Genomic DNA, 27,634 nt, shown 5'->3' with positions numbered 1-27,634 from the left:
GCACCACTGCTGAATAAAAGAGAGCAGGGAGTCCCCACATCTTCCAGTTGAATGACATTAGTTCAGGTAGTCTTTTAGGTTCAGCCGACTGTGGGATTGTCTCCCTCTGCCACCAGGGGAGGGTCGGATTCATCTTGCCTTTTGACTGTTTCCATGGGGTTCTTGTCCTGGTGGAGACTTGTCTCTACACAACGCCATCCTCAAGGCTTTTTTGTTTGTCCTTTGGGGTGGGGCTAAATGCAGGTTCAGGTACCTCCCGAGTGTGGGGTCCCGAGGGATCTTCGCTGGGTGCCTCCAACATCAAGATTTTAGCTTCCTCCTCCGAAGAGATTGCGTAGTGATGGTTATGAAGATCAAAGAGTAATTTACATGGGAAGCCCCAGCGGTACCGTATCTGCCTATCCCTCAGTCAGGCCTTCACCCTCTGAAGGCGCCTCCTGTTCGCTAGAGTGTACGGAGAAAGATCCTGGAAAAGTTGCACAGTCGCACCACGGAACTGTATTGAGGATGAGTTTCTGGCCGCCTGCATGATCTTCTCTTTCTGGCGGAAGAAATGCACACGCGTGAGGACGTCTGGCAGTAGGTTTCTTTTGAGCTGGGTTGAGGAGTATACTCGATGGGTTCTATCTAGCACAAGGTCTTCCAATGGGGGAATATCTAAGATGGCCTTAAAGAGCACTGTGACATATTCAGGCAAGCCCTGATCCAGGACCTCAAAACAAAAAAGTGTCCTGACAGGTTCACTAAATATATATATAAATTTAATTTATAATAAACTTCTCAATACCAGAAATATGGCACAAGCTATCTAAAGTATTTCCTAGGTATGTGTTTTACAGTTTTCTGTGTCCACCTAAGTTTTCATAGGGATACATTTTACAAAAATCACCATTTCGTACTTCTGTTTAAGCATTATACAGAAGTAACTTTTTATTATTTGACAGAGTAGGGATATACCCTCTAGTGCATTAACTGATCCAGTTAAAGAGCACTGTGACATATTCAGGCAAGCCCTGATCCAGGACCTGGCTGGGAATTCCGCAAAGTCATACATTGTTCCTCCTCGGCCTGTTTTCGAGATCCACCTGTTTTGCCCATTTGTCCTCTAAATGTTCTTCAGTGGTCCTCACTTTTTCTGTGAGGTCCTCATTGGCGTGTGCGTGTTCGCAGATAGTATTTTCCAGGTCATTAACTCTGGTTTCAAGACCGCCTAGGTGGGCTGTCAGCTCCGTTATTGACCGAGCTAGAGCTTCTTTGGAGGTCTTGATCTCCGTTTTGATTTCTTGAGTGATGTCTTGTTTGTAGGATTTCAGGAGTACTTCATATTCATCAATGGAAAGGGCCATGGCTGATTCCTGGGATAAAGCAGGGGATGGATGTATGTCCGCTTTGACTATGTGCGAGCAGCACGGGGCCGTGGGCTGCGGCATCAGGAAGGCCTGGATATCATGCGCCTTCCGGCCGTTTTGGGCATTGCCAACGGGTCCAATGCTGTTTGTGGCGTTGTTTCCGAGTGCAGGCGTTCACATTTAGGTGAGGGGGCAATGCCAACTCCAGCTCTCAGGTGTTGGGCTAATTCTTCAGTTAGGGGTGTGGAAGAAGTTGGTTGGCCTCCTATATCTATGTTGGGAAGTCTTGAGTTGGATAGTCCAGTATTGCAATGGCCCAAGTTCACCACGTGTTGATCACAGCCTCTGGCGGCACAGGATCAAGGAATTCGTTCAGCTCTCCCGGGGCCCCTCATATGGCCACCAAACCACACCCGTCAGGCTCACTTTGCACACTGCAGCGACCAGCAGCGGCTGCGAGGCAGTGCCTGCCTCCAGCGCCTCTCCCACAGTCACAGCTTCCACATTGGGCTCCGTTCGGGGTTATCAACCCCTGTCAATAATGAAGTGCAAAATCCTTGCGCGCCCCAACACCGCCATATGTGCGTAATCGCACGGATGTCAGCAATACCTTCAGCTTCGCCGCCAGCTAGCGGTCTCCCCTAGTCAGCAGGGGTATCCACCTTTGGGGCAGTGCAGCAGGAATAGCAGACCCCCGTTCCCAGGGTCCCTCGATCCGGGGCTGCACCGCGTCTGTCGCGCTGCAGAGCGCAGGGGGTGCTTCGATCCGGTGCTGCACCACGTCCGTCGCGCCCCAGAGCACTGGCAGAAAGCCTCGGGGTCGTGTTACGCGCCTTCTCTGGGGCTCTCGCTAAGGACATCAGGCTGATCCCTCTGCAGCAACGCGGTCCCCCCGTGGAGTTCCCTGTCCGCAGGCAGTGTGCCCGAGAGCCGCAGCCGGTCCGCACTTGCAGGTCACCAATGGTCCGACTCTCCAGTTCTCACCGCCATTTTCCGCTCCGGCCTCTCTGCGTATTTCTTCAGAGGAAGACCCCTCATCTGGAGCGTTCAGGACCCCAATGCGCTGCCCGCCGACGCCGCTCAGATACACGGGCCCCCTTGGTGAAAATCGGGCAGAAAGTTCCAATTTACGTCGATCACATCTCTAAATTTGGGCGTCTCGATGCAGAGCTCACAGCGAACACATCCGCATGGCTCGCCACCTAGCCAACAGCCCACAGCCTCTATTTTATAAAAAAGTTTGTCAATCGGTCAATGAAAGGTAAAATGTCCATAGTAATAAGACACACTTTTCAAATCCTTGCTATCAGAGGGGAAGGTCTTGATAAAAAAAGACTGGCAGTCCTTTCTCTATTCCGATAAGCCTTCCTTTTGAGTTCTAGGAGTTTGATGTCATGAGCTGTGAGTTTCGCTTCGATCCTTCTCCATACATAAATGCATTCCCTGACTGACTCCATACCTGCCTGGATGCCTCTTCTTTCTGTGCATATCTATGAACATACTGTTTCTAGCCGGTTCACTCTGTACTTCTTGGCATCTCCTTCACCGTCTCTCTAAACATATCCTTGAGCGTTCACTGGCAGATGGCGTAAATGCCTGTCAGGCACTGAAGGCTGAAGGTGTGTACCTATGGAGTGCTGCCATCTTATAGTGAAAGTGTGTTTTTCAAACGACTGCTGCCGGCATGTAGCTTTTATTTTTATGCATAGAGTTGTTTTCCAGTAATTCTAGAAGCCACATATTTTCAAATATTTTTGCACAGAATATTAATATTCTGGTAGGTTCTCACCCACATTGTCTTTTATTGTTAAGCCAAAAAATAATTTGCTTTCTGGACAGATCTCACTCGCTCTTTGCACTACCATGCATCTCTCCCATACTGATTAGATCCTGTTTTTTTTGTTAATTCTGACACTTTCTACAGAAATTGCATTTGCAGCAAAATAATATAAATGCCTACAAGTAATAAGTTTGTTGAATCCCTTCCATGCGTCTCAAATATATCTGATTATTTTTGTTCTGCACTGGGTTTTGAGCTCAACATAGGTCTGAAAAATAATGGAATGCCTCCATTTTGTTGAATGGGAATTTATCAAAGAAGCCATGTTGCACTCCATCAGCCTGACTTATTCACATCCAGTGGAATGCTCTGAATTTCACAGAGCTAGTTTATACAGCAAATGATGTAAAGGCCCATATAGACTTGATTATTTGTTTTTGCCTTGTATTAGTATTTTATATAGAGCTTTTGACCAAAGCACTTTACAGAGAACAATTTGCAATACATAAAATAAGCAATGAAATTGAAGTTCAGAGTCAACCAGTAACAGGGAACAATTTGCAAAGAACACTTTACAGAGAACAGTTAGCAATACAGCAGCCGGTCAAGTGGCACAGCGAGTAGAGCGCTCGCTTTCACACCCGTGCAGAGCCTGCCAACGCAGGTTGAAATCCCGGCAGGGCCAAACTCAGCCTTTCATCCTTCCGAGGTCGATAAATGAGCACCACACACCGTGGGTAATAATCAGCGCTCAGATACCTGAGGGTTCGTAGTGCTAAATAAATGCCAAATTATAAGATAGGCAGTGTTAAATGGATGATCAAAATCAGCTAGTAACGATCAAACAGACGACTGAAGTAGGTGCGCTTTTAAGGAAGAGCGGAATAAGGAATAGGAAGTAATGTAACGGAGAGAGAGAGAGGGAGAAGGTTCCAGTGAAGAGGAGCAAGAAGTTGGAAGGATAAAAAAAACGGGATTGAGCGCAAGTGGCGCATGGGACAGTAAGAAGAAAGTGATCAACAGAGCAAAGAGAACAAGAGGGAGAATAGAAGGAGAGGAAGGATGCAAGATAGTTAGAGGCGAGTCCGTAGAGAGATTTGAAGACTAGACAAAGGATGTATTGGAGTTGAGAGTGAAAAGAAAGCCATCCCAGCGAGGTGAGGGATGAGGAGATAGAGTTGCGATGGGAAAGAAGACAGAGGGAGCGGATGGAAGAATGATAGATTGATTTGAGAGGGGTAAGACGTGAGGAAGGAAGACCAAAGAAGAGAACAGAGCAGTAGAAAAGTCGAGAGAAGATTAAGCAAGATACTAGAAGCTTTGTGGCATGGAAAGTGAGAAAAGGGGGAATTTTGCGTATATTGTAGAGATGAAATCGACAGGCACAGGAAGTAAAAGGGATGTGGTGGGAAAAGGAAAGATTAGTATCAAAGTGGAGACCAAGATCGCGAGCAGAAAGGGAGACAGGGAGATAGGAGGAAGGAAAGAAGACATTAGCTGAGAAAAATAGAACTTCTGTTTCGAGGGGATTGGGTCTTACGACGTATTCCATATCATCGAAAGAGCGTTACCAGGTAAGAGAGTAACTTGTTCTTTCTCAGCTTTCAGAGTTAGAAAGTGCGAGGTCATCCAGGATTTGATGGCAGTGAGGCAGGATGAGAGTTTGTGATGGAGTGTCAGGTGTAAAGGATGAATAAGAAAGAAAAAGCTTGGTATCGTCAGCATAGAAGTGGTGTGAGACTCCAAAGGAAGAGATGATAGGAGCAAGAGGGGAGGTGTACAAAGAGAAGAGAAAAGAAAAGGACCAAGAACAGAAGCCTTAGGGGACACTGTGGGCGAGAGGAAAGGAAGGAGAGGTGCAACCGCCCCAAGAGACAGCAAAGGTACGGTTAGATAGATAGGACCTGAACCGTGCTAGAATAGAAACACGGAAGCCAAAGGAAGAGAGAGAGTCAAGTAGCAAAGAATGATCAACTGTTTCGAAAGCAGCAGAAAGGTCGAGGAGAATGAGGACAGAAGAGTGTTTTGAATAGCGGCCAGTGAGGAGAGAGTTAACAACGGAGGTAAGAGCTGTTACGGTGGAGTGACGTGGACGGAACCCAGATTGAGTGCGAGGGAGAAGAGACAGATCAGAGACTTATGCAGAGATTTGAGAGTAGACGAGGCGCTCACAGAGCTTGGATAGAAACGGCAAGAGAGAAATGGGGCGATAGTTTGATACAAGAAGGGGGTTTGCAGTGGGTTTCTTCAAGATAGGGATGATGATTGCATGTTTGAAGGCAGAGGGAAATGTAGAAGTGGCAAGACAAATGTTGAGAAAGGAGGTAAGGAAAGGTACCATGGGCGAGGAGACTTTGGGAATGAGAGAGGTGGGTAGAGGATTGCCAGGGGCAGCAGTGGGGTGGGTTTTAAACAGAGGACGGGTGACATCGGAGTCTAAGACAGAAGCAGAGTTAGAAAAGGTGGTGCAGGGGGTTGGAAAAGATGGGGAACAGGGAGTATATGAGGGGGGGTGGTAGGATAGCTTGATGTAGAGTGTGTACTTTAGAGGAGAAAAAGTTAGCTAGATCTGCAGCTGATAGAGGTGAAGCAATAGAAGGGTCAGGAGTGGGAGGAGAGAGAAGGCGAGTAAGAGTTTCAAAAATTTGACGAGGGCGAGTTGATTGAGTGTGGAGAAGATCTGAAAAGTAAGTTTGCTTGGCAGATTTGATGCATTTGTCATGGAAAGTGTGCTAGGAGAAGTAAGTTGCTTGATTAGCTGGAGAGCAGTGTTTGTGCCAGCGCCTTTCAAGGTGGTGGGAGATCTTGCAAATGTATCAATTCTTCAGATCTCGACCTGTGCCTTAAGACAATCCTATTGATTTAGCTTAAGACAATTGGAAGATTCACCTGCATTGATGCCAATATTTAAAATGGCTATTGGAACCCACTTGAATAATAGAACTACTCTAGCTATTTCACATCTCACCATTCTCATTTTACCTTGATCTCGTTTTTAATTTGGAGTAATTCACCTTCATGACCGCTGCTTCATGAAACCTGTGAAATTCCTAATGGCTAAAAATAGGTTAAACAGTTTTACAAGGTTTATTTTGCACATTGTGTATGTTGCACTTTGAAGTTGTTAAAACCACATTTGTACATGAGTATACATAATTGATTGACCTTTATATAGCGCATGTGCCACAGAAATAGTCTCTGGGCAAGTCTATAAATCATGCATGAGTATCCTCTTTCCTTTCTTCCTACAGCCCTGACAGTTCGAAATGGAGGAAATGTTTTGGTCCCTTGTTACCCCTCCGGTGTGATTTACGACCTTCTAGAGTGCCTTTATCAGTACATCGACTCGGCGGGGCTCTCCAGCGTACCCTTCTACTTCATCTCACCAGTTGCCAATAGCTCACTTGAGTTCTCCCAGATCTTCGCTGAATGGTATGTTCTATGAAAAAAAGTGGTTCCTCCTGCTGGAATGTCTAAAATCAATTAGACAATACATACATTTGTTATGTTATTGGGCATTGGTATAGCACCTTTTATCATTGGTATGATTCCAGAGCATTGTGGGTTGAACGCCCTTGGGGACCGCAATCCAGGTCAGTGGTGAGAGTAATGTTGTAAAACGTGCTTGAGTGCACTGGGTATGTGTGCAGCCAGGGCGGGTTAGGTGGTGTGTTGCTACATAGTAGTGCTAGGAATGGTGCAGTGCGTGTGTGAGATCAATAGAATGTGTGCAGCAAGGCCAGTTGGACTTGCGTAGCTGCATTCTGTCGTCACCAGAGTTTGTGAATGAGATTGTGTGCAGCTAGGCTAATTTTGAAGGTTATAGATGCGTTCTAAAGACTTGAGGTGATCGTGGAGGTGTGTAAGTATGTGTGCCGCTGGGCCAAATTCAGCGAGGGGTATAGCTGCATTCTATTGTTTGTTGGTGCAGAGGAAAGAGTTAGCATAATGGTGTGTTTGGGTGTCTGTGTGCTTTCCAGGGGGACCCTGTTCCCTGATGATCTTCCAGTGATTGTCGAGGGGACCTGTGAGAATTCTGAGGGCATTCTCCCATTTAAACCCCTTGGAAGCCCCTTCCAGGTAATCGAGGGAGGGCCATATACCGTTATTTCTCCTGAGAAGAGGAAGATGCCTCCAGGATCAATGCAGATTACCTATGGAAAACACCACTCTAGTACTGGGGCGAAGAAGATGCAACCAGAACCACACCAGTATACTCAATGGAGATGTCCGAATAATAAGTCCAGGCAATTGAAGTTAAGTATGCCCACCTGCAACCTGTTAAAACCTCAGGAGAGTATACAATGGATATAGCCAGAAAGCAAAGGGAAAGCTAATTGGAAGGTGAGTAGAACGGCTCGTGTTACGCAGGATCAGCTGGAGGAGGACAGTACGCCGAGACGCTGAGGGTCTGCAAGTTGAAGCAGCAAGAGGAAGCATGGCAAACGAGTCGTACCTCCAAGGAGCCAAAGACGTCCATGAAAGGTAGCCGGGAGGCGTTTTATTCCCTTTTGAAGTGTTGTCAAGAAAGGCTTGTTCCCCTGGGCTAAGAAGGGATTCCAAGAGTGTCTGAGGGGCAGGCGGTGAGACCCTGACCTCAGAGGGAAAAGTTGTTAATGGTTAAAGCCAAGAAAACACAACCAGTGAGTCAAATGCAATGAGAAACCCGGTTAGTGTTTTATATGAGTGAACACAAAATAACAGCACAAGCGCATAAGGAAGAAAGACGCGTTTGTTGAAACCACTGAATGCTGTTAATATAACAATTAAGTGATACATAGTCGCAGAGTTGTCACGTATATGAAATCAAGTTTTTGAAAGTCTCTATGAATCAAAGAAGTCTCACAAGAGACGGGAGCTGTATGCGAAAACAAAGTGGGAGCAAAATAGAGATCTGAAAAGGGGGAGCTGAGCGAGAACCGAAGTGTGAGAAAAAAATCCCCAAAAGACTATTGAGAGTAAAAAAACAAATTAATGAAACGGAACTCGTTCCCTTCATTTGAATGAGACAAACTACATTACTAATATTGAATATCGAACTGAATGAAGTACATTAAAGCAATGTAATGCAATGATTGAAACAGAACACATTGCTCTCAATGAACACTGAAGTTAGTGAATCAAGTGACAAGAACTTATTTTGAATGTCAGATTGAATGAACTATGAAAAAGCCAACCATATTGAATACTTCGTTGAGTATAAAAAGCAAGCTGGCCTTGGTTGAATAGAGTTGAAAAGCAAAGAATAATAGATAATGTGTGACACAAAAGCCACATCTGTAGCAAATCACGGTGGTAAAAGTTGTGAAGCTGCCCTCTAAGAACTGTTCATTGCATTACAGAAGGGAAGTTGAAAGCTCCAGGTTGCGTGACCTGCAATGGGTGGACATGTGGTCTAAAACTGCGCCCTGACCAGAGAACTTCTTTTTGCCATCTAGGAAGCTTGCTGTGGTAAAAGCAGGCGGCCAAATACTGATAATCAGCCAGTCGGTCAAAATACTTTATTTCAGCTAAAAGCCATAAAAGTACATAAAACAATTTGACAAAATATCTCAAAAGACTAAGCATCATAGCATTAAATAAGATACAAAAAATACTTATTCAAGTAAGGAGATCATTAGCTTGATAACAACACATATGGCTAAGAAAGAAATACACATTTTATGTACAACAGGTCATGAGGTTGGTCCCAATGGTGTCACTATTGAGTTTCAATACTTTTCTTCCTTTGCCATCATGCTTTAAAAATATATAGTGCCGTAGCATAAATTACCAAGGACAAGTCTCGCAGTCCTGTTCTGGATAAGTTGCAGAGGGCGGAGAGTAGAAGCAGGCAGATTTAGAAATAGGCTGTTGCAAAAGTCCAGCATAGAGAGAACCAGAGCTCTGGAGACAGTGAGCTTCTATGGGAAGGAGAGGAAAGGAAGAATACCTCTGAGGAGGTGCAGTTGGTAGTGTGACTTCTTAGAGACGTCAGAGATGTCAGGAGAGAAGGAGAGTGTGGAGTCGAAGATGACCCTCAAGGTTTTTAGCCTTTCACGTGGGAGCAGGAAGAGGGCCAAGAGAGGCCGGCCAGAGAGATACAGGGAAGGAGGGAGCGGGTGTACCCATGAGGAGAATCTGAGTCTTACTGTCATTAAGGCAGAGGTCATTGGCGGCACACCAGTCCTGGATAGTGAACACACAGTCAGAGATGAGAGAAGGAGAGGAGGAGGCCGAGGGTAGCCTGAAAATGAGCTGGGTATCATCCGCATAGCACTGAAAGTTGGGGCAGAGAGCGGCAATGCGGTGGGCAAGGAGTGCCAGGTATTGGTTGAGCAGCCAGGGAGAGAGGTTAGACCCCTGCGGACACCACAGGTAGAGAAAAAGATAGTGGAGAGGAAGGACCACAGTTGGACCTGGTGGGTCGGTTAGAGAGGAAAGAAGTCAGCCATGCCAGAGCCTGACCAGTGATACTCAGGTTATCACGGAGACGGTTAAGCAGGATGGCATGGTTGTCAGTGTCAAAGGCAGAAGAGAGATCAAGCAGGATGAGGACGCAGGGGGTGTTAGAGTCAAGGATGGAGAGCAGGTCTTCACAGATGTTTAGGAGAGCAGTTTCCGTGCTTCTGGCAGCTCTGAAGCCAGACTGATGGTCATGAAGACAACCAACAGATTCAGTGTGGAGATTAAGCTGGGAGATGGCCAGTTTCTCCAGGAGCTTGCCCATGAAGGGAGTGATAGAGATTGGGCGATAGTTAGCCGGGCAGGAGGGGTCGACGAAGGGTTTCTTTAGAAGAGGGTGCACAAGGAAGTGATTCAGGGGGAATGGGAAGACTCTAGTGGCGAAGGAGTGATCACAGAAGTCGGCCAGGGCAGGAGCCAGGGAGTCGATGTGGTCCTTGATAGTTTTGGAGGAACAGGGGAGGACTTGTTTCGACGAGACTGTCATAGATTGGACTTGTCTAGAAACTTCGTCAGCGGAGAACAGGGGAAAGGCAGAGAAGGAGTGAGGAGAGGTGGCTGCAGAAGGGCCAGAGGAAGAGCAGGGAGTGGTGGGGGGAGGTTAGGAGGAAAGTGAGGACAGGATGTCTTGAGTTTTAGAGATGAAGTGAGAAGCCAGTGCCGTGCAGAGGACCTGGGAGGGGACAGGAGAGGTAGAGACTGCGGCAGGATTGGCCAGTTCTTTGCAGATTTTAAAGAGTTCAGTCGAGTTGTTAGATGCCGCAGAGACGTTGGCTTGGATATGTGCTCTCTTCTTGGTTGGTGGACATTGCCCACTCAGGCCCTATCCTGTTTATGCCTCTGCCTCAATGTGCTTTGTGGTTGGAATGCCCTTAGTGACCGTAGTCCATGTGTGGGAGATTCTAAGTGTTAATTTATAAGATGCATGTGACAAAACCTTATTCCAAGGTAATTTTGCTCCATTTGGAAGATTAGGTGGCCAGGGAAGGCATTCTCTTTCATGTGCAGGCGGGGTTCAGAGCAGGGGTCTCCACGTTAGTTCAGGCGATGAGGCTAGACCTCCTATGCCAGAAATATGTGGTCCTTAACTCGCAATGCCTGTATTTGGCGTTTGTTGATCTAGAATCGGCCTTTGACACAGTGCCAAGGGACTCTTTGTGGTCCGTTCTGGAGGAGATGGTCATTTCCGCGTCCCTGGGCAATGGCATACAAACTTTATACTCCTGCCACTCGGCACGGATACGGTGGGGGGCATTCAGAGAGCTTTCCCATCCAGAACCTATTAGCATCGGGATTAGGCAGGGCTGTGTTGCAGCCCCATTGTTATTTCTATTATATATTAATAGTATAGTGCCTGCATTTTTAGAAGATGCTAGGGATGCCTGAATTTTGGTACTCATAAAATGGAGCCTATTGTTGTTCGCCGACGACGCAGTCTTACTGTCAAAAACCCTGGTGGGTCTGCATGACCAGCTGGATGTTTTCAAGAAGTTGTGTGGCACAAAAGCCCTCTGCATTAACTTTTCTAAAACCATGCGGTGTGCCTCCGCTGGGGAAAAGGCCCACGTATGTATGTATGTATGTATGTATGTATTTATTTTTTGTATAGCGCCGATAGCCCGTGGGCATCAGGGTGCTTCGGCAAACAACGAAAAACAAAACAATACAATAGGAACATCTGCGCTAAGCCATGAGGTGGTCATAATCCCCCGTATCCCAGTTCATCATCTGAAAAGATGAGTCTTCAACCCTTTCCTAAAAACAGTAAGGTTGGTAACGGTTCTGAGTGTTTCTGGAACACTGTTCCACAAGCTGGGGGCCTGCACCAAAAAGGAACTGCCCAGCCCAGATTTCAATTTAAACTTGGGGACGATCAACAGGCATTTACCCTTTGAACGAAGATTCCTACTGGGGGTATGAAGCACTAAGCCCTTTTTCAGATACTCAGGAGCAGAGCCGTACAGGCATTTATGCACCAGGCAGAGAGCTTTGAATTTAATACGCTCCTCCACTCTGAGCCAATGCAAGGCTATTCTCTCTGCAGTAACATGATCTCTTTTCTTCAGATTTTTTACCAGCCTAACCGCGTTGTTCTGAAGCACCTGACAACTAGAAACATCCTTAGAGGAGGCCCCTAATAACAGGGCATTGGCATAGTCAAGCCTTGATAGTATAATGGCCCTGGCTACGGTGGCCATATTACCCTCATTAAGAAACGGCCTAATGGCTTTCATGAGCCTTAAGTAATATGCCGTATTTTTCTGTAGGTAGCTAGTCTGGGCATGAGAATCCACCTGTGAGTTGACCATTATTCCCAGGGTCTTCACTTTCTGGACCACCTGGATAGTGGCATTCTTGATTTTAAACGATTTATACTCAGCCCCCAAGTTCCCTAGCTGATGACTTGATCCAAACAGCATCAGCTCGGTTTTAGAGTCGTTCAGACACATCCAGTTTGTCTGCATCCAATCGTCGATTATCTTATAAACCCTGGCTATTATTTCACTGTCTGAATCATAGTGGCTGCCACCCAGTTCCAGAATGAGTTGGGTGTCGTCTGCGTAATTAGTAAACGACACCCCCGCATTCACCAGTAGACTGCACAATGTGCGCATGTATATGTTAAACAACATGGGGGACAGACTGGCCCCTTGTGGGACTCCGAATAAGATGTCATACGGATCGGAAAAACTACTGCCCCAATGTACTCTTGCTTGGCGATCCGAGAGGAAAGACAAGAGCCAATCAATGGCTCCTTCCGAGCAACCCACATTCTCTCTAAGTGCCGTACAGGCGAGCTTTCATTTAAACAACCAGCTGCTGAATTCTGTGGATTCCTACACATACTTGTGGTTGATCTTTTAGAACAAATTGTAATTAAATAATCAGGTAGAAAAGAGCTTGCTTTTGCATTTGCGCCAGTGTGGGCTTATAAGGAATCTAGTAACACGCTTAGATGTTGAGGTTCTTACTGTACCCCTTAAGATCTATCAGGCTCGGAGAATCCCGGGAGTAACTTATGGGGCTGAGTTGTGGGGTGCAAATGATTGTACCTTTCTTAAGATAGCTGAAAATAGATTTCTGAAATCTTTGCTTGAGTGCCCCGTCAATGCCGGTGGCATGTGAATTTGGTCTTCAGAGATTCGATATGCCATTATGATACAGCAAGTGTTATACTGGCTGCGGATCTGGAATAATAAAGTTGTATCCCTGTTTATGGAAGGTTTGGAAGAGCTGCAATCATTACCAGGCAGTAGGAAGCTGTCTTGGTTTAAGCATGTAAGAATTATGCTTTTTAACATTCGGTTAAGGGATTTATAGGGTGACCCCACAAGCTTAGGCAGGGGTTCTAAAGCCATAGTCATGAATAAATATAGAGAGTCGGCATGGAGTAGAATGATTGATAATTGCCTGTCGGGGAGGGGGGAGGCGGGGGAAGCTAGGGCTTACCTACAGCTCAAGGACGTCTGGGGACTGGAGGCACATTTGGACCTCCAAGTCTGTGAAATTAAAAAGCTGCTTTGCAAAGGTCTGATTGGGCACCCTCCCATTGGCTTACTTATCTGCCAAGTGGAAGAATGGGTCTTGTTCCAAACATGTGACTTAGGAAGGCTGGATAAGCTCCAGTAAGCAGGTAAGGAGGTAAGGCACGTGGGCAGGTGCTGTTGGTGGTTTAGGATAGAGTGCTAGTGCTCGAGATTTGATGTGCGCCCTGCAAGACCAAAGTTTTTCGTAGGTTGTTGCTGTATACTCATGGCCAAGGTGTTGAGGTACGTCAGGGGTTTCAGTGTGGACATCTATGCAAGCTGCTAGACCGGAACTGCATAGCCATAACTGCATTCTAAAGTGCATGGATGGGACGTTTGCGGCTGTCTCCACAAACGTGGTGCAAGGTATGCAGTTCATCTTCAATGTTGTTTTTCTAGGTCCAACGTGATTGGCTGGTCTCACCAGTTGTGGTCTCCCTATAGTCGGAGCCTGAGCAGTGGGAGAGAGGTTTGGAGGGATGGGGGAGTGATGTACGATCGTCTGTGGGTGAGGGGGATGCAAATCTATCACCTAGATTTGGGATACCTGGATAGAGGTAGAAATGCCTAAAATGGGGGCACAACAGTCAATGAAGGTAGCGCGCCTGCATCTTCGTTTTTAATTCACTGAGAACAAGCCATCGGCTTTCTATCATAGCTGGGAGTTCGTGGGAACAGATTTTTTTTCGCCACTAGTTTATGGAACTACTCCCTGTTTCCCAGGTTCAACCATGGTTGTTCTACAGCAAGGCAATGCTAGGAAGTTGCTTAGGAGGCCACCAGACGAGGAGAGGGTGGGCTAAATTACAAGGTTTCTGAAATAGAATAAATCGCTGCTGGGGACCTTGATCTAAGCACTCTGTTTCCTTGCAGAGTTCTGAGGTTAGCTATGACTATGGGTAATTTAGTAATTCCCTTTGCTAGAAACTGCACAGCATCACTTGTAGGTTTCTGTGTGATTAACTGCAGCTATCCTGCTGGTCTGTGATTTTCTGTCAAAGCACATCCCTGCATTTCCTCCACATTCCATTTCTGTTTGTAGACTGATAACCTGCACTCCAAAATGTCCCTACAGTACTTGGACTCATTGTTAGTATGCTCTGTGTGGGTCTATTTTCAGCAGCTCCTGTTGGCCTCTTGCAATCTTATTTGCTTTTCACTTTAGTTTTCATGCATTTTTTTGATTCCTAAGATTTCACTGGAACGCTTAAGTAATCTGTTAGAGTTATTAATTCCTGCTCTCCTGAGAGCTCTAGTACGTTTGTGCTGCGCTGCAGTCTTTGTTTTTTATCTGTTTGCGGGTCTATTGTTGCACAGAGGCCTATCAGATTCACGTATGTCATTAAAGAGGAACTTCTGCATTAGACGAAGACATTCCCTTCACCCAGAGTAAATATTGAACTTATCATGAGGCCCCTGTGGGTTGACTAACTGGTGTTGTTTTTTGGCATACAATCTGATACAGAGCATTCAGCAGTGTATTGTTTTGTTGTACAGTTTAATGTTTCTTACTGACTGTTTTGCGTCACATGAGAAAGCAGTTATTGCAACAACGGTAGGGGTTAGGCACAATGGCATAGGCAGCTTCTGCTGACAGGGGGCTGGTGGCTCCTGAGGGGGCATGGACATCATAGACAGCTAGTTAATATTTTCAGTGAGAGACATGAATATCTCCCCCAAATTAGTGTGAGTGACAAACGTAGAAAGAGAACTTGAGTCATTGTAAATCACTGGATTATTTTGCAACATTATCCTGATGCCTTGTCCACAAAATATGCCATCTTGCCATTGTAAATCACTTTCATGACTCTATGCCAATATATGCCAGCATTACTACTGTACATAACTTTACAGTAAAATGTAATACAAATTTAATTCGGCTAGCTCACTGGAAATAGAGGGCACCAAGCTGAAGATTCCTCGGAATGAGAGATTCTGCAGATTGTGTGGTGAGGATATTGTGGAAACCATTGAGCACTTTTTGTTTAGATGTCCTAGTTTGGACCGTCTACGAGATCGGCACTACCATTTTTTCTGAGCCAAAAGTTTGATGGGCTATTGTAATGGATGGTAATGATGTTCATTTTATTTACCATATGGTGCAATTTTGTGATGCTATTATGTTAAATTTACATGACCTATCAGATGTTATGTTTTAATGATGTGATCATCTTATGTATTGTTTAGATTAAATATAGAAAGTCGGTGTTTGACTATACGTTTATTGGAAAGAAAATAAATAACTCCAAGATACTGGATCCACAATATATGCCAGCATTGCCACTGTAAATCACTCTTAAAACTGCACCAATGACTAGGAAAAGAATAGCACAATTTATCCTAGTTCTAGCAAAAAGAGTTATGTCAATTTCTTGGAAGTCCCCCATAGGACCGTTGTGACACAATGGATAGAAGCTATTCGTAGATGGGGTTTTGCAGAAGTAGAGATCTTACGAAAGACTCATGGTCCTGATTCAGAGGCGGGGCAGAAATGGACTGGGGTCAAGTTCTAAATGAGCATGCCTCCACAACGGATCTGAAACCTCCCTGACCGAACATGGGCTGTTTGGAAGTGCAATGTCATGGATAAGTTGGGATGTTGAGTAGGAAAGCAAAGGGAGGGTGGGGTTGAAATATAAATGCTTAGGAGGGAAGGTGAATATGGGAGGAACATGGTTTTGTTTGTTTTTACGATTGTTGTTGATTTGATGTATATGGCTGAACTGACATGGCTTGCTTTTGTTTGGAAACCACTGAATAAATAAAGTTTGCACACAAAGAAGAAACGAAACCAACAATATATGATAGCGTTTCCACTGTATATCACATTTATGATGCTGAGACAACAATATATGCTGGCATTGATATTGGTAGGACCTGAAGATCCGTGGCCTGTCTGGTGGGATGGAACAGACTGAGACATATTTCTGGGATAGATCTTTGTTATCACAAGACAAGTGATAACAAGTCTTGCTTTGCCGCCATGGGAAATTGATGCTATCCTCTTTAAAAAGGGAGATCGGAGATAAGGCAACTATGCTGAATGTTTCCTGAAGTGTGAATAAGAAAGTGAAGTTGTTTAGCCTGTTCGGTCAAGGAGGGATGATTATAAGGTTTATTTAGATATCCTCAGCTGCTGGAATGAAGCAATGGGAGACCATTTATTTGTCCTATTAAGAAGCGCTAAAAAAGGAATTGTAGCTCAAACTGAAACTAGGCGTGATCTGAATAAAACTGTTGGACACTATCACTGAAGGGCTGAAAAGGTAATCACAAGCAAACCACTATTTAATTATCACTATTTAGTGATCAAATACCCACAATGGATCTAAAGTTAATTTTTTGAAGCAGTTTTGCTTGCAAGAATTATTTCCTTTTATCATAGTGCAGAAACTTGATCATACACATTGATCTGGTTGTGGCATTAGTTTAATGATTCTTCTCTGGAATGAGCACTGTGACATATCCAGGGAATGTGTCTCTTCTCTTTAGGGGGGGGCAACCCCCTTTGGCACTAGGGAAGTGAGCCCCCTATATGATACCCTCCCCAGGGGACAGGGCAAGAGGGATACCAATAGGGTTGACCCCCCATCCCCATTTGTTGACAAGGAATGCCCAAGTCGGGATACTATTCCCCACCCCCATTTTTGTTGGTTATATTGGAATTGAACTGGGCAGACACATACAGGGCCCCTTTAAAGTGGATGGCTTGGTTTCTGTCTTGGATTTGTCTCTGCCTCTTTGTATTTGTATTTGTATTTATTTATTTGTATTGCGCACCTTGCCCGGAGGCTTGCGGGCGCATGTTTAGTAGGCAGTTACAAGTTGCAGAGGAGAAGTTACAGGTTCCAGGAGAAGAGGTTAACAGTTACATAGGTAGTGATACAGTATAACATGAACGGTGAAAATGACAATGATACAGTATAACATAACGGGTGAAAATGACATAGATAATAACAACAAAGTAGCAGTACCCAAGGTTACAGTAGAAGGGTACGCGCTGTGAGCAGTTACAAATTTACAGGATGTCTTGTTCCCGTAACCAAAGTTTAGCTTTGGTTTTGAATACGTGGCAAAGCGGAATGTTCCTTAGTGCATTGGGGAGAGAGTTCCAGAGCTTGGCAGCAAGGACCGGAAAACTTGACCCTCCTGCCGAGCGTAATTTGAAGCTGGGGATGTCCAAAGTGTGCACCTGGGCAGCTCTCAAGGGTCTGGTGGCTGTGTGATGCGAGAAACGTGATATTAAGTAGGCTGGAGCTGCATTGTTCTGTGCCTTGTGTGTGAGCACAAGTGATTTGAGTGATATGCGGTGCAAGATAGGTGACCACTGGATGTTGCGTCTGATAGTGGCTATATGATTCCGTCTAGGTATGTTGAATGCTGCCCTAATGGCGTTGTTTTGTGTGACCTGTAGTTTGTCCAGATTTCTTTGGCTCGTCCCAAGGTATAGGGCATTGCAATAGTCTATTTTGGATAAGATGAGGGTTCTCGCGAGGGTCAGACAATTGTCTGGAGTCAGGAATGGCCTGCAGGCTGTAATCAATTTGCAGGTGTAGGACGATGCAGAGACAACTGCATTGGTTTGTCGTGTGAAGGACAGGGTAGAATCAAGGTAGATTCCTAGAGTTTTGGTGACATTGGCCACTTTGATGTCAATCCCGTCAATAGTGAAGGAATTGTAGTTGGCGTCAAGTTTCGCGAGTTTAGTTTGGGAGCCCAGGATGATTAACTCTGTTTTTTCGTCGTTAAGGCAGAGCCCATGATTGGCCATCCAGGCCTGGATGACGGAGTAGACCGTATTAAGAGATTTTGAATCGGTTACAAAATCACCAGTGATAGGGATGAGTATCTGGGTGTCATCCGCATAATTAGTGTAGGAGACACCCAGATAATCAAGGATATCAAAGAGTGGTTGTCCGCCCTTACATTCCAGGGAGGGACTCAAATATAGAGGAACATCAAGCCAGAGAGAGAGAATCCGCCAGAGAGCAGGCGGGAACGGCGGCCTGCGCGGACATGCAACTGAGATGAACACTCCCAGTCATGAGGAGCTGACAGCCACGCAGACGACGTGGCAGGCAGAGTCTCACAACAGCCTGCGGAGTGCTGCTGCTCCAGCGAAACCCAGACTCCTGGAAATCGGGGAACCACAGGAGAGAACCACAGAGAACCGAAAGAAACCAGATGTGCCAGAGACATATGCCGTAACCCAGCGACGGAAGAGGTATTGCAGGACAACAGACCTTGGAGGTTGAAGCAAGAGGAACAACGTCGACCCGCAGGAACCATACATGATCGCCTACAGCCCAGCACAGTGCTGCTGTCTCAAAGCATTTCCCCTACGCTGGTCCCCAAGGGGCATTAAGTACCTAGGAGTACAAGTGTCACTAACCAAAACCTCCCTATTGATGGATAATTACGAGGCAACAGCACAGCTCATCGAATCCAAGATGCTCAGATGGTGCAACCTCCCACTGTCCCTGGCGGGCAGACTGTCCCTAGTAAAAATGATAGCGGTTCCCAAGCTCCTTTATTTCTTTGCTAATTTACCAGTGTGGCCCAGGAAGCAATACTTTAAGAGGCTCCACTCGGCGTGCGCCCAATTTCTCTGGCATTCGGGTGCTATCTGCAAGAAGTGGCAACATATGACCCCACCGTACGAGAAAGGGGGCTTCACAGCCCCAGACCTAACACTGTACTGGATCGTGGCGCAGGCCCAACATGCCACGCACTGGTACGCACACTTGAACCCGCCCCCTCATGTCAAATTAGAGAAACTGGCAGGCTATGGGACCAATGTCATGACCCTATTACTACTCCGCACGTTCCAGACAGACGCCCCGTCAGACCCTGTGGCCACCACAATTAGAGCATGGAATAGGATTTTGAACTCTAAACAAGAGCATCGTCCATATTATAAGTGGCTTCCCATACGGCAATTCCCAGGACTCTCCCCCACGCACGACCAGAATTTTCTACGACACTGGGAAAACCTGGGATATCGAACGCTAACTGATCTATACCCTGAAGGCAAATTTATCACCCCCCAAACGTGGCGATCTGAACACTCCAACTCAGCGCTTGAGTTGCTACAGTACTTCAGGCTAAGAGCAGCGGTCCGAGCAATGTGGCCCTCATACCCAGACGAGCCCCCAGACTCACCCAAACCTCAATACATAGCAAGCTCTACAGGCGGCAGGGGCATAGTATCCTGTCTGTATAGAATGCAGCTATAAAAACTAGAGAATGCATCCCTCAAACCACAAGAGGCATGGGCTAGGGAACTGGAAATGGAAATCACTGAAGAAATGTGGAACAAAATGTGTGCACACACGCGCAAAGTCTCCCTTAGCGCTAGATTTGGTTGCATACAGTATAAACTCCTCAACAGACTGTATTATACACCGCAAAGAGTGGCGAAATTCACACACACCCTGACTCATACATGTCCGAAATGTAAATCTGAAGAAGATCATATACACATGTTTTGGTCCTGTGCTGCGCTGAGTGTGTTTTGGACGGAGGTAGCGAAGGTGCTCGCAGAGATAATTGGGACTCCAGTGGACCTTGATCCACTGGCTCTACTGTTTGGGATAGGGGCTGGAGAAAATGCAAAGAAAATGTCAAGGTTTTTAAATGTAAGTGCTATTGTCGCTAAAAAGTGCATATTACAATGTTGGAAGCGTCGCTCCCCCCCACCCTTGAGATGTGGTTGAAAGCCCTCACATGGGTATAAATGTGTGAAGAGGAGTATATTGGATCCCTACCTATGTCATCCTGCCCCAAAAATGTGTGGACCGAATTCTGCAGTTATCTGAACAATAAAGACGAGGTTGAGTGGAGTTCCACCCCACCCTCCCCCCGCCGGGCCCGCCTGACGCATCATAAGCACAGAGCACCTTGCGCTCCCTGACAATACTCACACCCCCCCCCATTCTGTGCAGTCTTGGGAAAATGTGTAATGCAATGCCTAAATGTGATGTTCTGATTTCTGTTTATCTCTATGCAATGTATGCTGTACCTGTCTTACCTTTCTGCCAATAAACAAAAGTAAAAAAATAAAATAAAATAATGTCCGATCAAACAGGGTGGAGCAGGCCCGAAGCCAAGATGGGGTCAACGATCTGAAAACCCCAGAAAGGAGTGGAACTTGTGACTGACCACACAGGGCTGATCAGGCCCGAAGCCCACACAAGGCTATCAAAGAAGTCCCCAAGGAAGGGATGAAAGAAACCACTGGCCACATCAGGCAGGCCAAGCCCAAAGCCCACACATGGCTAATGATTTGAATACCCTACAAACGGATGAGAGTAGCAACCAATGAAACCAGGCTAGGCAAGCTTGAAGCCCACAAAGGGCTAACGATCTGACTAGCCCGGGGGAGGGGGATAAGAGAAGTAACCAACGAAAACAGGTTAGCAAGCCCGAAGCCCACACAGGGTTAACAGTCCGACTAAACCAGTTGGGGATAAGAGAAGCAACCAAGCAAAGCAGGCTGAGCAAGCGCCAGGCCCACACTAAGCTAACGAGTTGAATAACCCAGGAGTAGGGTAAAAAGACAAACTTTGGTTTTGTTGGACACATCAGTCTCCACCCATATGGAGACACCATCCCAAGAGAAGGGAGAAACTATACGGACTACCTGACAATGACATTGTTTTGACACACATGAGGAGATGAGAGCCATTTCATTTGTTTTTAACTGTTCTGTGAAGTCGAGGAGCGGAAAGAAACCGTAAGAAATCTTTGGGTGGGGTTCAGAAAACCAGACACTACTTAAGTTAACCCAGGAGGCATGCCCTTGTTCGAAGCTGGAGCTTAGAATCTCCTTTTTGTCTTTCTTTCTACAGTGGTAGGATAGTTGGTAGGTTAGCGTTCGTGAATGTTTCACTTATTTCTTTAATAAAGTGTACTGTTCAAATATGTCCACTTATGCAAAAAATTAAGCATATAGTGAACCATTCCTCATTTAATTTGCACTTTTTTTGGCCAGCCAATGATAACAGTTGGCTCTGAAGTGAGCGACTAGGGGCATGTTTGTGTGAGAACATAATGTACTGTGAGGGGTCAGAAATGCGAAGAGGACAAGTAGGTGAGGTTTTTTTTTTTAATTAAAAATGTCATTGGTTTATATAATTAAACCTTACATTTATGTTTCATCAGTGAAAAATACAAGTAGAAATAGTGCTCAAACATTCATGTTATATTCAATAAAAAATCAAGTTAAATCAATAGTAGAATGTCTAGCCAAAATCGTATAACAGCTGTAATCATCCTTCTGTTGTTTCCTGCTAATATTAACGACCAACGTTCTTCAGGGTCTAGGATGCTTGTAGATTTTAGATATAATCGAACTATTGTTGTACGTTTTGGTGCGAGTGCAGTGCATATCATAAGCAAATGGTGTATAGATTCTATAGAGTATTTTCCCTTGCAGAATCTACACATCTGGTCGCGGTGGATAGTTCGATTTCGGAGCCCATTAATTTCCTGTGTGGGTAAAATGTTCAATCTTAATCAGAGGTATAAGTCTCTAATAACCCGGTCAGGAAACATTTTGAGGTAAGGTGGAAGTTCATTAAGCGCTCCCATGTCATTTGTGCAGTTCAGGGTTAACTTATACTGATTTTTGATATCTTGTGTCTTCATCCAGTCTAATCTTGCTACCTACAGTTTTACTTTTTGTGGTCGATTTAGAAGCGTGTCGAGTGATATGTTGTTAGCAATCCTTTGTGCTTCGACAAAATCTTTCCACTTGTTCAAAGCTGCAGTGTTGATGTTTGTAGAATTCGCACATACTATATCCCATGCTGGAATGCAGTCGGTGTTCTGGATTTTCCTTAGTAGGTCGAGTTGCTTCCATTTTATGATAGAGTTTAAAGACTGCAGACCTAGTTCAAATCTTATACGTGCCGCAGGGACAACATTGGGTAAGGAGAGAACCTTTGCCCAAAAGATTTGTTCTATTTTATTCCATGTGTGGTCGTGTAAGTTGATCATGGTTTCACCGCCGTAAATCAGAATTGGCATGGCTTTCTGTTTGTAGTATAGAATAATCGGTTTGATTGAGAACTTTCCAAATTTTCTGTGAATAATTAGTGCTTGACGTGCCATTGATTTTGCTTTGGTTATGAGGTGAGTTGCCCAAGGTTCTTCACTTGTCGACTGATTAATCCACATCCCTAGATACTTGAAGGATTTAACTTGGATGAGTTTTTCATTCTTCAAATAGAAAGTCGGTCTCTTGTTCGTAGGGCTTATTCCAGCTGTAAGTGCCATAACTTTGTTTTTTTTTATATTGATTTCAAGTTCATTGGCTGTCATATAGGTATCAATATTCTTCAGTGCTTGTTGCAGTCCTTTAGGGGTCTTGGAAAATAGCACAATGTCATCTGTGTATAACATTATGGGAAGCACTGCTGAGTTCAATGTTGGTGGATTAGTTAAAGGAGAAGCTATAGAGTCTTCAAGGTCTGAAGTGAAGAGATTGTAGAGTGCTGCCGCTAAAGGGCAGCCTTGTTTCAGCCCATGCCAGGTTTTAATGGGCTGTGTTACAAGGCCGCCTTTGGAAAGTCTAATCCGTATTTCGGTGTTCGAGTACAAAAGTTTTATTGGTTTTATTGGTTCAAAGATGTTCGATGGGCAGCCCCATTTTGTTAGCTTCGACCATAGCAGGTCTCGGTTAATTTTATCGAACGCTAAATGCAGGTCAATGAATGCTGCATACGTCTGGGTTTTTGCTCTATACGATTGTTTTAGCAAGTTGAGAATGAATAAGTTGGTTGTCATGCCAAGGTATTTCCTAAAGCCTGTCTGTCTTGTTGCCAGTCGTTGTGACCCTTTTGCCCATCTGGTAAGTTGTTGTTGTAGTAAATTTGCAAAAATCTTGCCCAACGGATCTAACAGGGCAATGGGTCTGTAGTTTATAGGGTCATCAGAAGGGCCTTGTTTGTAAATAAGGACAAGTACTGCTTTTTGCCACGAGCAAAGTATAGTTTTCGTTTTATTAATTGGGGCTAAAATTTGTACAAACATTGCAGCCCATATCTCCGGATCTTTTTTGATGATGTAATTTGACAGGCCGTCTGGCCCTGGTACTCGTGATACATTTAATTTGGTGATTGCTCCACTGATGTTGGTAGGAGCCCAGTCCAGTATCCAATTGGTGTTTTGAGAAAATAGTTCTGGTGGCTTTCCATTAGAGCATTGCTGGTATAGTTGTTAAAAATGTTCCTTCCAGTTTGCCTCCGAAACTTCGGAAATTAACTTATTCCCCTGTTGTTTTGAGCTGTTTAGTAGCTTCCATAAGTCACAGGTATTACCCAGACCTAGTAACCGCAACATGTTCTCTGCATCGTTTTGTTCGATGATCATCTTGTTGTTTTTGGCCCAATTTTTAAATTTTAGTTTAGCTTTTTTAATTTGTTGGTTCTGCGTTGAATCTGACCCTTTTTTGAGTTGTTTTATCAATGTTTTAAGTTCTTTTTTCTTTGCCACTATTAAGGGGTAGTAGGCTTGTTTATGATCCTGGGCAGGTGTGATTTTCTTATTAGGTTTTTGGTGAAACGTATGTAGGATCCATTCGTAATTCAATTTCTTTGAATCTTTCATTTGAGTGCTTCGGAATATATCCGGTAGTTGGTTAGTTTGCTTTTTAGTTAATCTTAGTCGGTTATTGGCGTTGTTTATTTATTTTTTTTTATCGATTTAGTTGCATTATTTTTATGTTACAACTTTTCAATAAACATAACATATCAACACAATCTGAACATGGTAGATTAAAATAATATAAAAATAATTTAAGAGCATTTCTCAAAGGATCATTCAGGTTGGACAAACAGTAAATACAAAATAGATATTAATAATCCGATATTCACAATTTGATTAGAGTTTCTTCAAAAAAAAAGGACACGGTGTCTTAAATTTCGTCATACTCGGTTCAACTAAGAGTATTCAATCGCGGATTCAATGAATTTTCAAGTCTGTCGAGCCAAAAATACGATCCCAACAAGCATCAGATTCATACATAGCAAATCCAGGGCAATATTTATGAAAATGCAATTGCCTCAGACTCGTAAGATTAGGACATGTAGTGATTAAATGGGCTAAGGTTTCTTGGATTTTGGTTGTTTGAGAAAACCGGCAAAAATTTTGAAGAGGTCCGATAAGGTGAGATCTCTCGTTTCCCATATATGTAGCCGGAAACGGAGGATTACATTTCTATATTTCGGTGAAGGGGCTCTTGATAAATAGGATTGTGTAATGCCTCTTTTATGTGGTGGAAAACGAAAGCTCGAGGCATGTTTATAGGTGAGACATTTCTGATGATTCATGATCCAGGAGGTCTGATGAATTTTTTGTTTAGCCTTATCAGGATTTTGCAGAAGGGTTTCAATTGAAATATCTGCATCAGCTGAGATCTTATAAACTGCTGACAGCCATCTTTGGATAAAGACGTGATCTGTCGTAAAGATGTAGTTCGACAATACCTTAAGTAGGTTGTCTATCCGAGATGATATTAGACATTTCCTGAAAAATGAACATTGTTTCCAGTTAAGATTTGCTGACAGGGAAGAGATGCCTAGTTCGTATCGTAACCGTGAGATGGGAATACAGTGAGGCAGATGCAGCACATTCTGCCAAAATTTAGCCTCCCATTTATCAAGAGTCGTAGATGGTATGGGGGGGTCCTGCTTCCAAACCGTATAATATGGTGGGAATGACTTTCATCTGCCAAAATGTTAAGGCCGGGATTATGGAAAATTTTCCAAATTTTGCAAGAAGAATAAGTGATTGTGAAATCGCTGTAAGAAGTTTGACTTCAATCTGAGCCATATGTTTCAATGAATGGAGTGAGGCTTCAAAAATAATACCTAGATAGGTATATGATGAAACCAGGGACAAAGAAATATTATTACCAATCAACCAATGTTTCCGAGTATGGAGGCCACGATGAGGATTGAACATCAAGACTTGAGTCTTTGAGGAGTTAATTTTTAGATCATTCTCTACGACATAATGGTCTAGGGCTGATAAGTTTTTGTAAACCATTGGGAGTCTTTGAAATGAGAACGATATCATCAGCGTAGAACAGTGCTTTAATTGGGACACCATTAATTTTCGGAGAATCTGATTGAATGGGTTCAAAGGAATATTTGATATCTTGGATATAATAATTAAAAATGGCTGCCGCCAACAGACAGCCTTGTTTAAGGCCGCGTGTAGTCGGAATCGGGTGGGAGAGTAAGGCATTCAACGTCAATCTAACCTGAACCGAGGTGGTAGAATGAAAATGATAAATAAGATCGGTAATGGAGGGGGGACATTTGTCATGAATAAGTTTAGACATAAGTTTAACTCTAGAAATTGAGTCAAATGCAGAGTGCAGGTCCACAAAAGCAAAGTAGACCTGCTGTTTTTGAATGTGACACAGAGATTTGATGGAGTTTAAAAGGAACAAGTTGACTGCTGTGCCCATTCCGGCAACAAAACCTGTTAGGAACGGATTGCGATGGAGATGGATTGAAGTCCATGCAGAAAATTCAAGCAGCAAAAACTTTGCAAAAATCTTGCTCGGCGAGTCAAGAAGCGCGATGGGTCGATAATTCTCGGGGAGCGAACGATCTCCCTTCTTGTAAATGGGCACAAGAATAGATGAGTGCCATGAAGATGGGCGTGTTCGAGTGATCAAAATGTTTTGAAATAAAAGGAAGAGAATTTGGGCCCAATGGTTTATGTTGGATTTAAGCATTAATTGCTGATTCCATCAGGTCCTGCGGCTCTTGAGTTTTTAGCCAATTTTATGTAATTAATAATGGTTTCCATCTCGCAGTTCAGGGACCATTGCGTGGTGGACTGCATTTGGTATTTGAATTTTTACTGAACTCCGGATCAGAATATAATTCGGAGAAGTGTTGGACCCATTGCGCTTCTTGCACGCCATTGGCTTGTGCATCTAGTGGATGATTACTATGTTTATGCTTAAGTAATTTCCATATACTTGCAGAATTTTTTGTAGCTAGAGTGTTAAGCATAAGCTCACTATCTTGTTGAAACAAGAAGGCTCTATGTCCACGAACCCAGTTGGTATAGCGGGTTTTTGCCTGCCTTGCGTGGGCAAACCGAGAGCTTAGTGACGAGGAGAGCAATAATTTCCGTTCCTGCCTATAACTAGACCTTCTATGATGTAATTCATGATCAAAGGCGTGTAAGTGAGTAATCGACCTCTGTTTCGAGATAAGAATGTTGTTCTGAAATTGTTGTAGAAGGTGTGTATATTCAATCTTAGAATTGGGATTGGGCTCCGTGGTAGGGGCAAGTGATTGTTTTAACATCTAAAACATTCTAGAGGACACCGAGAGGCGATTACCAGAGGAAATGATAACAAGTTGTTGAGAGGACCTTTTAGTATGAGAAGGCGCTATAGCCAGGGGTCTTAGGAAATGTAGTGTCAAAAGCTTGTGGTAACTATACATCTGAGGAGTGATGTTTAGTGAAGTGATATTATCAAACAAATTTGAGTCAGCATATATGTAATCAATTGTACTGGTGCTTAAGTCACGGCGCCAAGTAGTTGAGGCTGGAATATCACCAGGCATAGACCCGTTGATCATCATAAAGTTATTGTGAGACATGAAGGTAGACCAAGTCAAGACCTCCTGGGCAGTAGATTCAGAAGTTGGATTAAAACAATCAAGATTAAGATCGCCAAGAAGAAAAGTGGCAGTAACATCAGATGCCTGGGAAACTATTTCCAACATATAGGAGAGTTCTCTAAGGAATAAATTCAAAGAGAGTTTTGCCGGATTCCGGTATATGTTGAAGATGGCCATATTGCCTCCACAGCCAATTACTCGAACTAATTGTATATAGATGTCGAAGATGCACCATGGAACTATTTCTAGGTCGGAAGATTGTCTAACTGCAACCAAGAGGCCCGACATTGGACGACCTTTCTCACCTCTTACAGCCGCAATAATTGCAATTGCATAATTGTCCCAAACAGGAGGAGTTAGAAACCATGTTTCTTGAAAAGCCAGTATATCATAAGAGAGAGTGAACACATCAATAGAATGTTGTAAGTGAACATGGCCTCTGGTGTTCCAACAACCTTACGAAAAGGAACGATATTTCGGAGGATCCTGAGGTTATAAATTGTGACAGCCATTTTTGGTAGATTGATAAACTCGTGTGGTTTGGAGGGATTTACCTGAGTCACTAGCCGATAGGTTTGTTGAGGTGAACAGAGTTTGTGATCGATCAGGGTCCTGAGAGATAAGAAATCCCATCTCAAACAATATCAGCTTAGCATTCCAAGCAGTTTCGCCACAGTAGCTGAAGGAATCCATAGACGGACAATGGTGAAGTCAGCATCAGCAATGAATTCCACCAGGTCGATATCAGTTGACGAGATGTGTTCCAAGGTGTCAACATCATTCAGGATATTTAGTACACACTGTCTATTGAGATCATACATAGGATATGAGCCACCACGACATTTCATGATGAATGAGTGGCCATTTGGTGCTCGAGTA

General features: G+C 44.3%; 1 protein-coding gene across 2 annotated transcripts in view; it reads left to right on the top strand.

Annotated features, from left to right (window-relative positions):
• The window catches only part of INTS9 (integrator complex subunit 9), a 1,072,683-nt gene that overhangs the window by 682,158 nt on the left and 362,891 nt on the right, over positions 1-27,634 (top strand). For both annotated transcript variants that reach the window (XM_069605700.1, XM_069605699.1), the window contains one exon: positions 6,381-6,561. In XM_069605700.1, coding sequence (XP_069461801.1) covers positions 6,381-6,561 — 181 coding nt within the window. The remainder of the gene's footprint in view (positions 1-6,380; positions 6,562-27,634) is intronic.

Source organism: Ambystoma mexicanum, chromosome 4p (genome assembly GCF_040938575.1).
Source record: "Ambystoma mexicanum isolate Mex_15411 chromosome 4p, UKY_AmexF1_1, whole genome shotgun sequence".
Taxonomy (NCBI): Eukaryota; Metazoa; Chordata; class Amphibia; order Caudata; family Ambystomatidae; genus Ambystoma; species Ambystoma mexicanum.
This window is presented reverse-complemented; position numbering and strand designations above follow the sequence as displayed.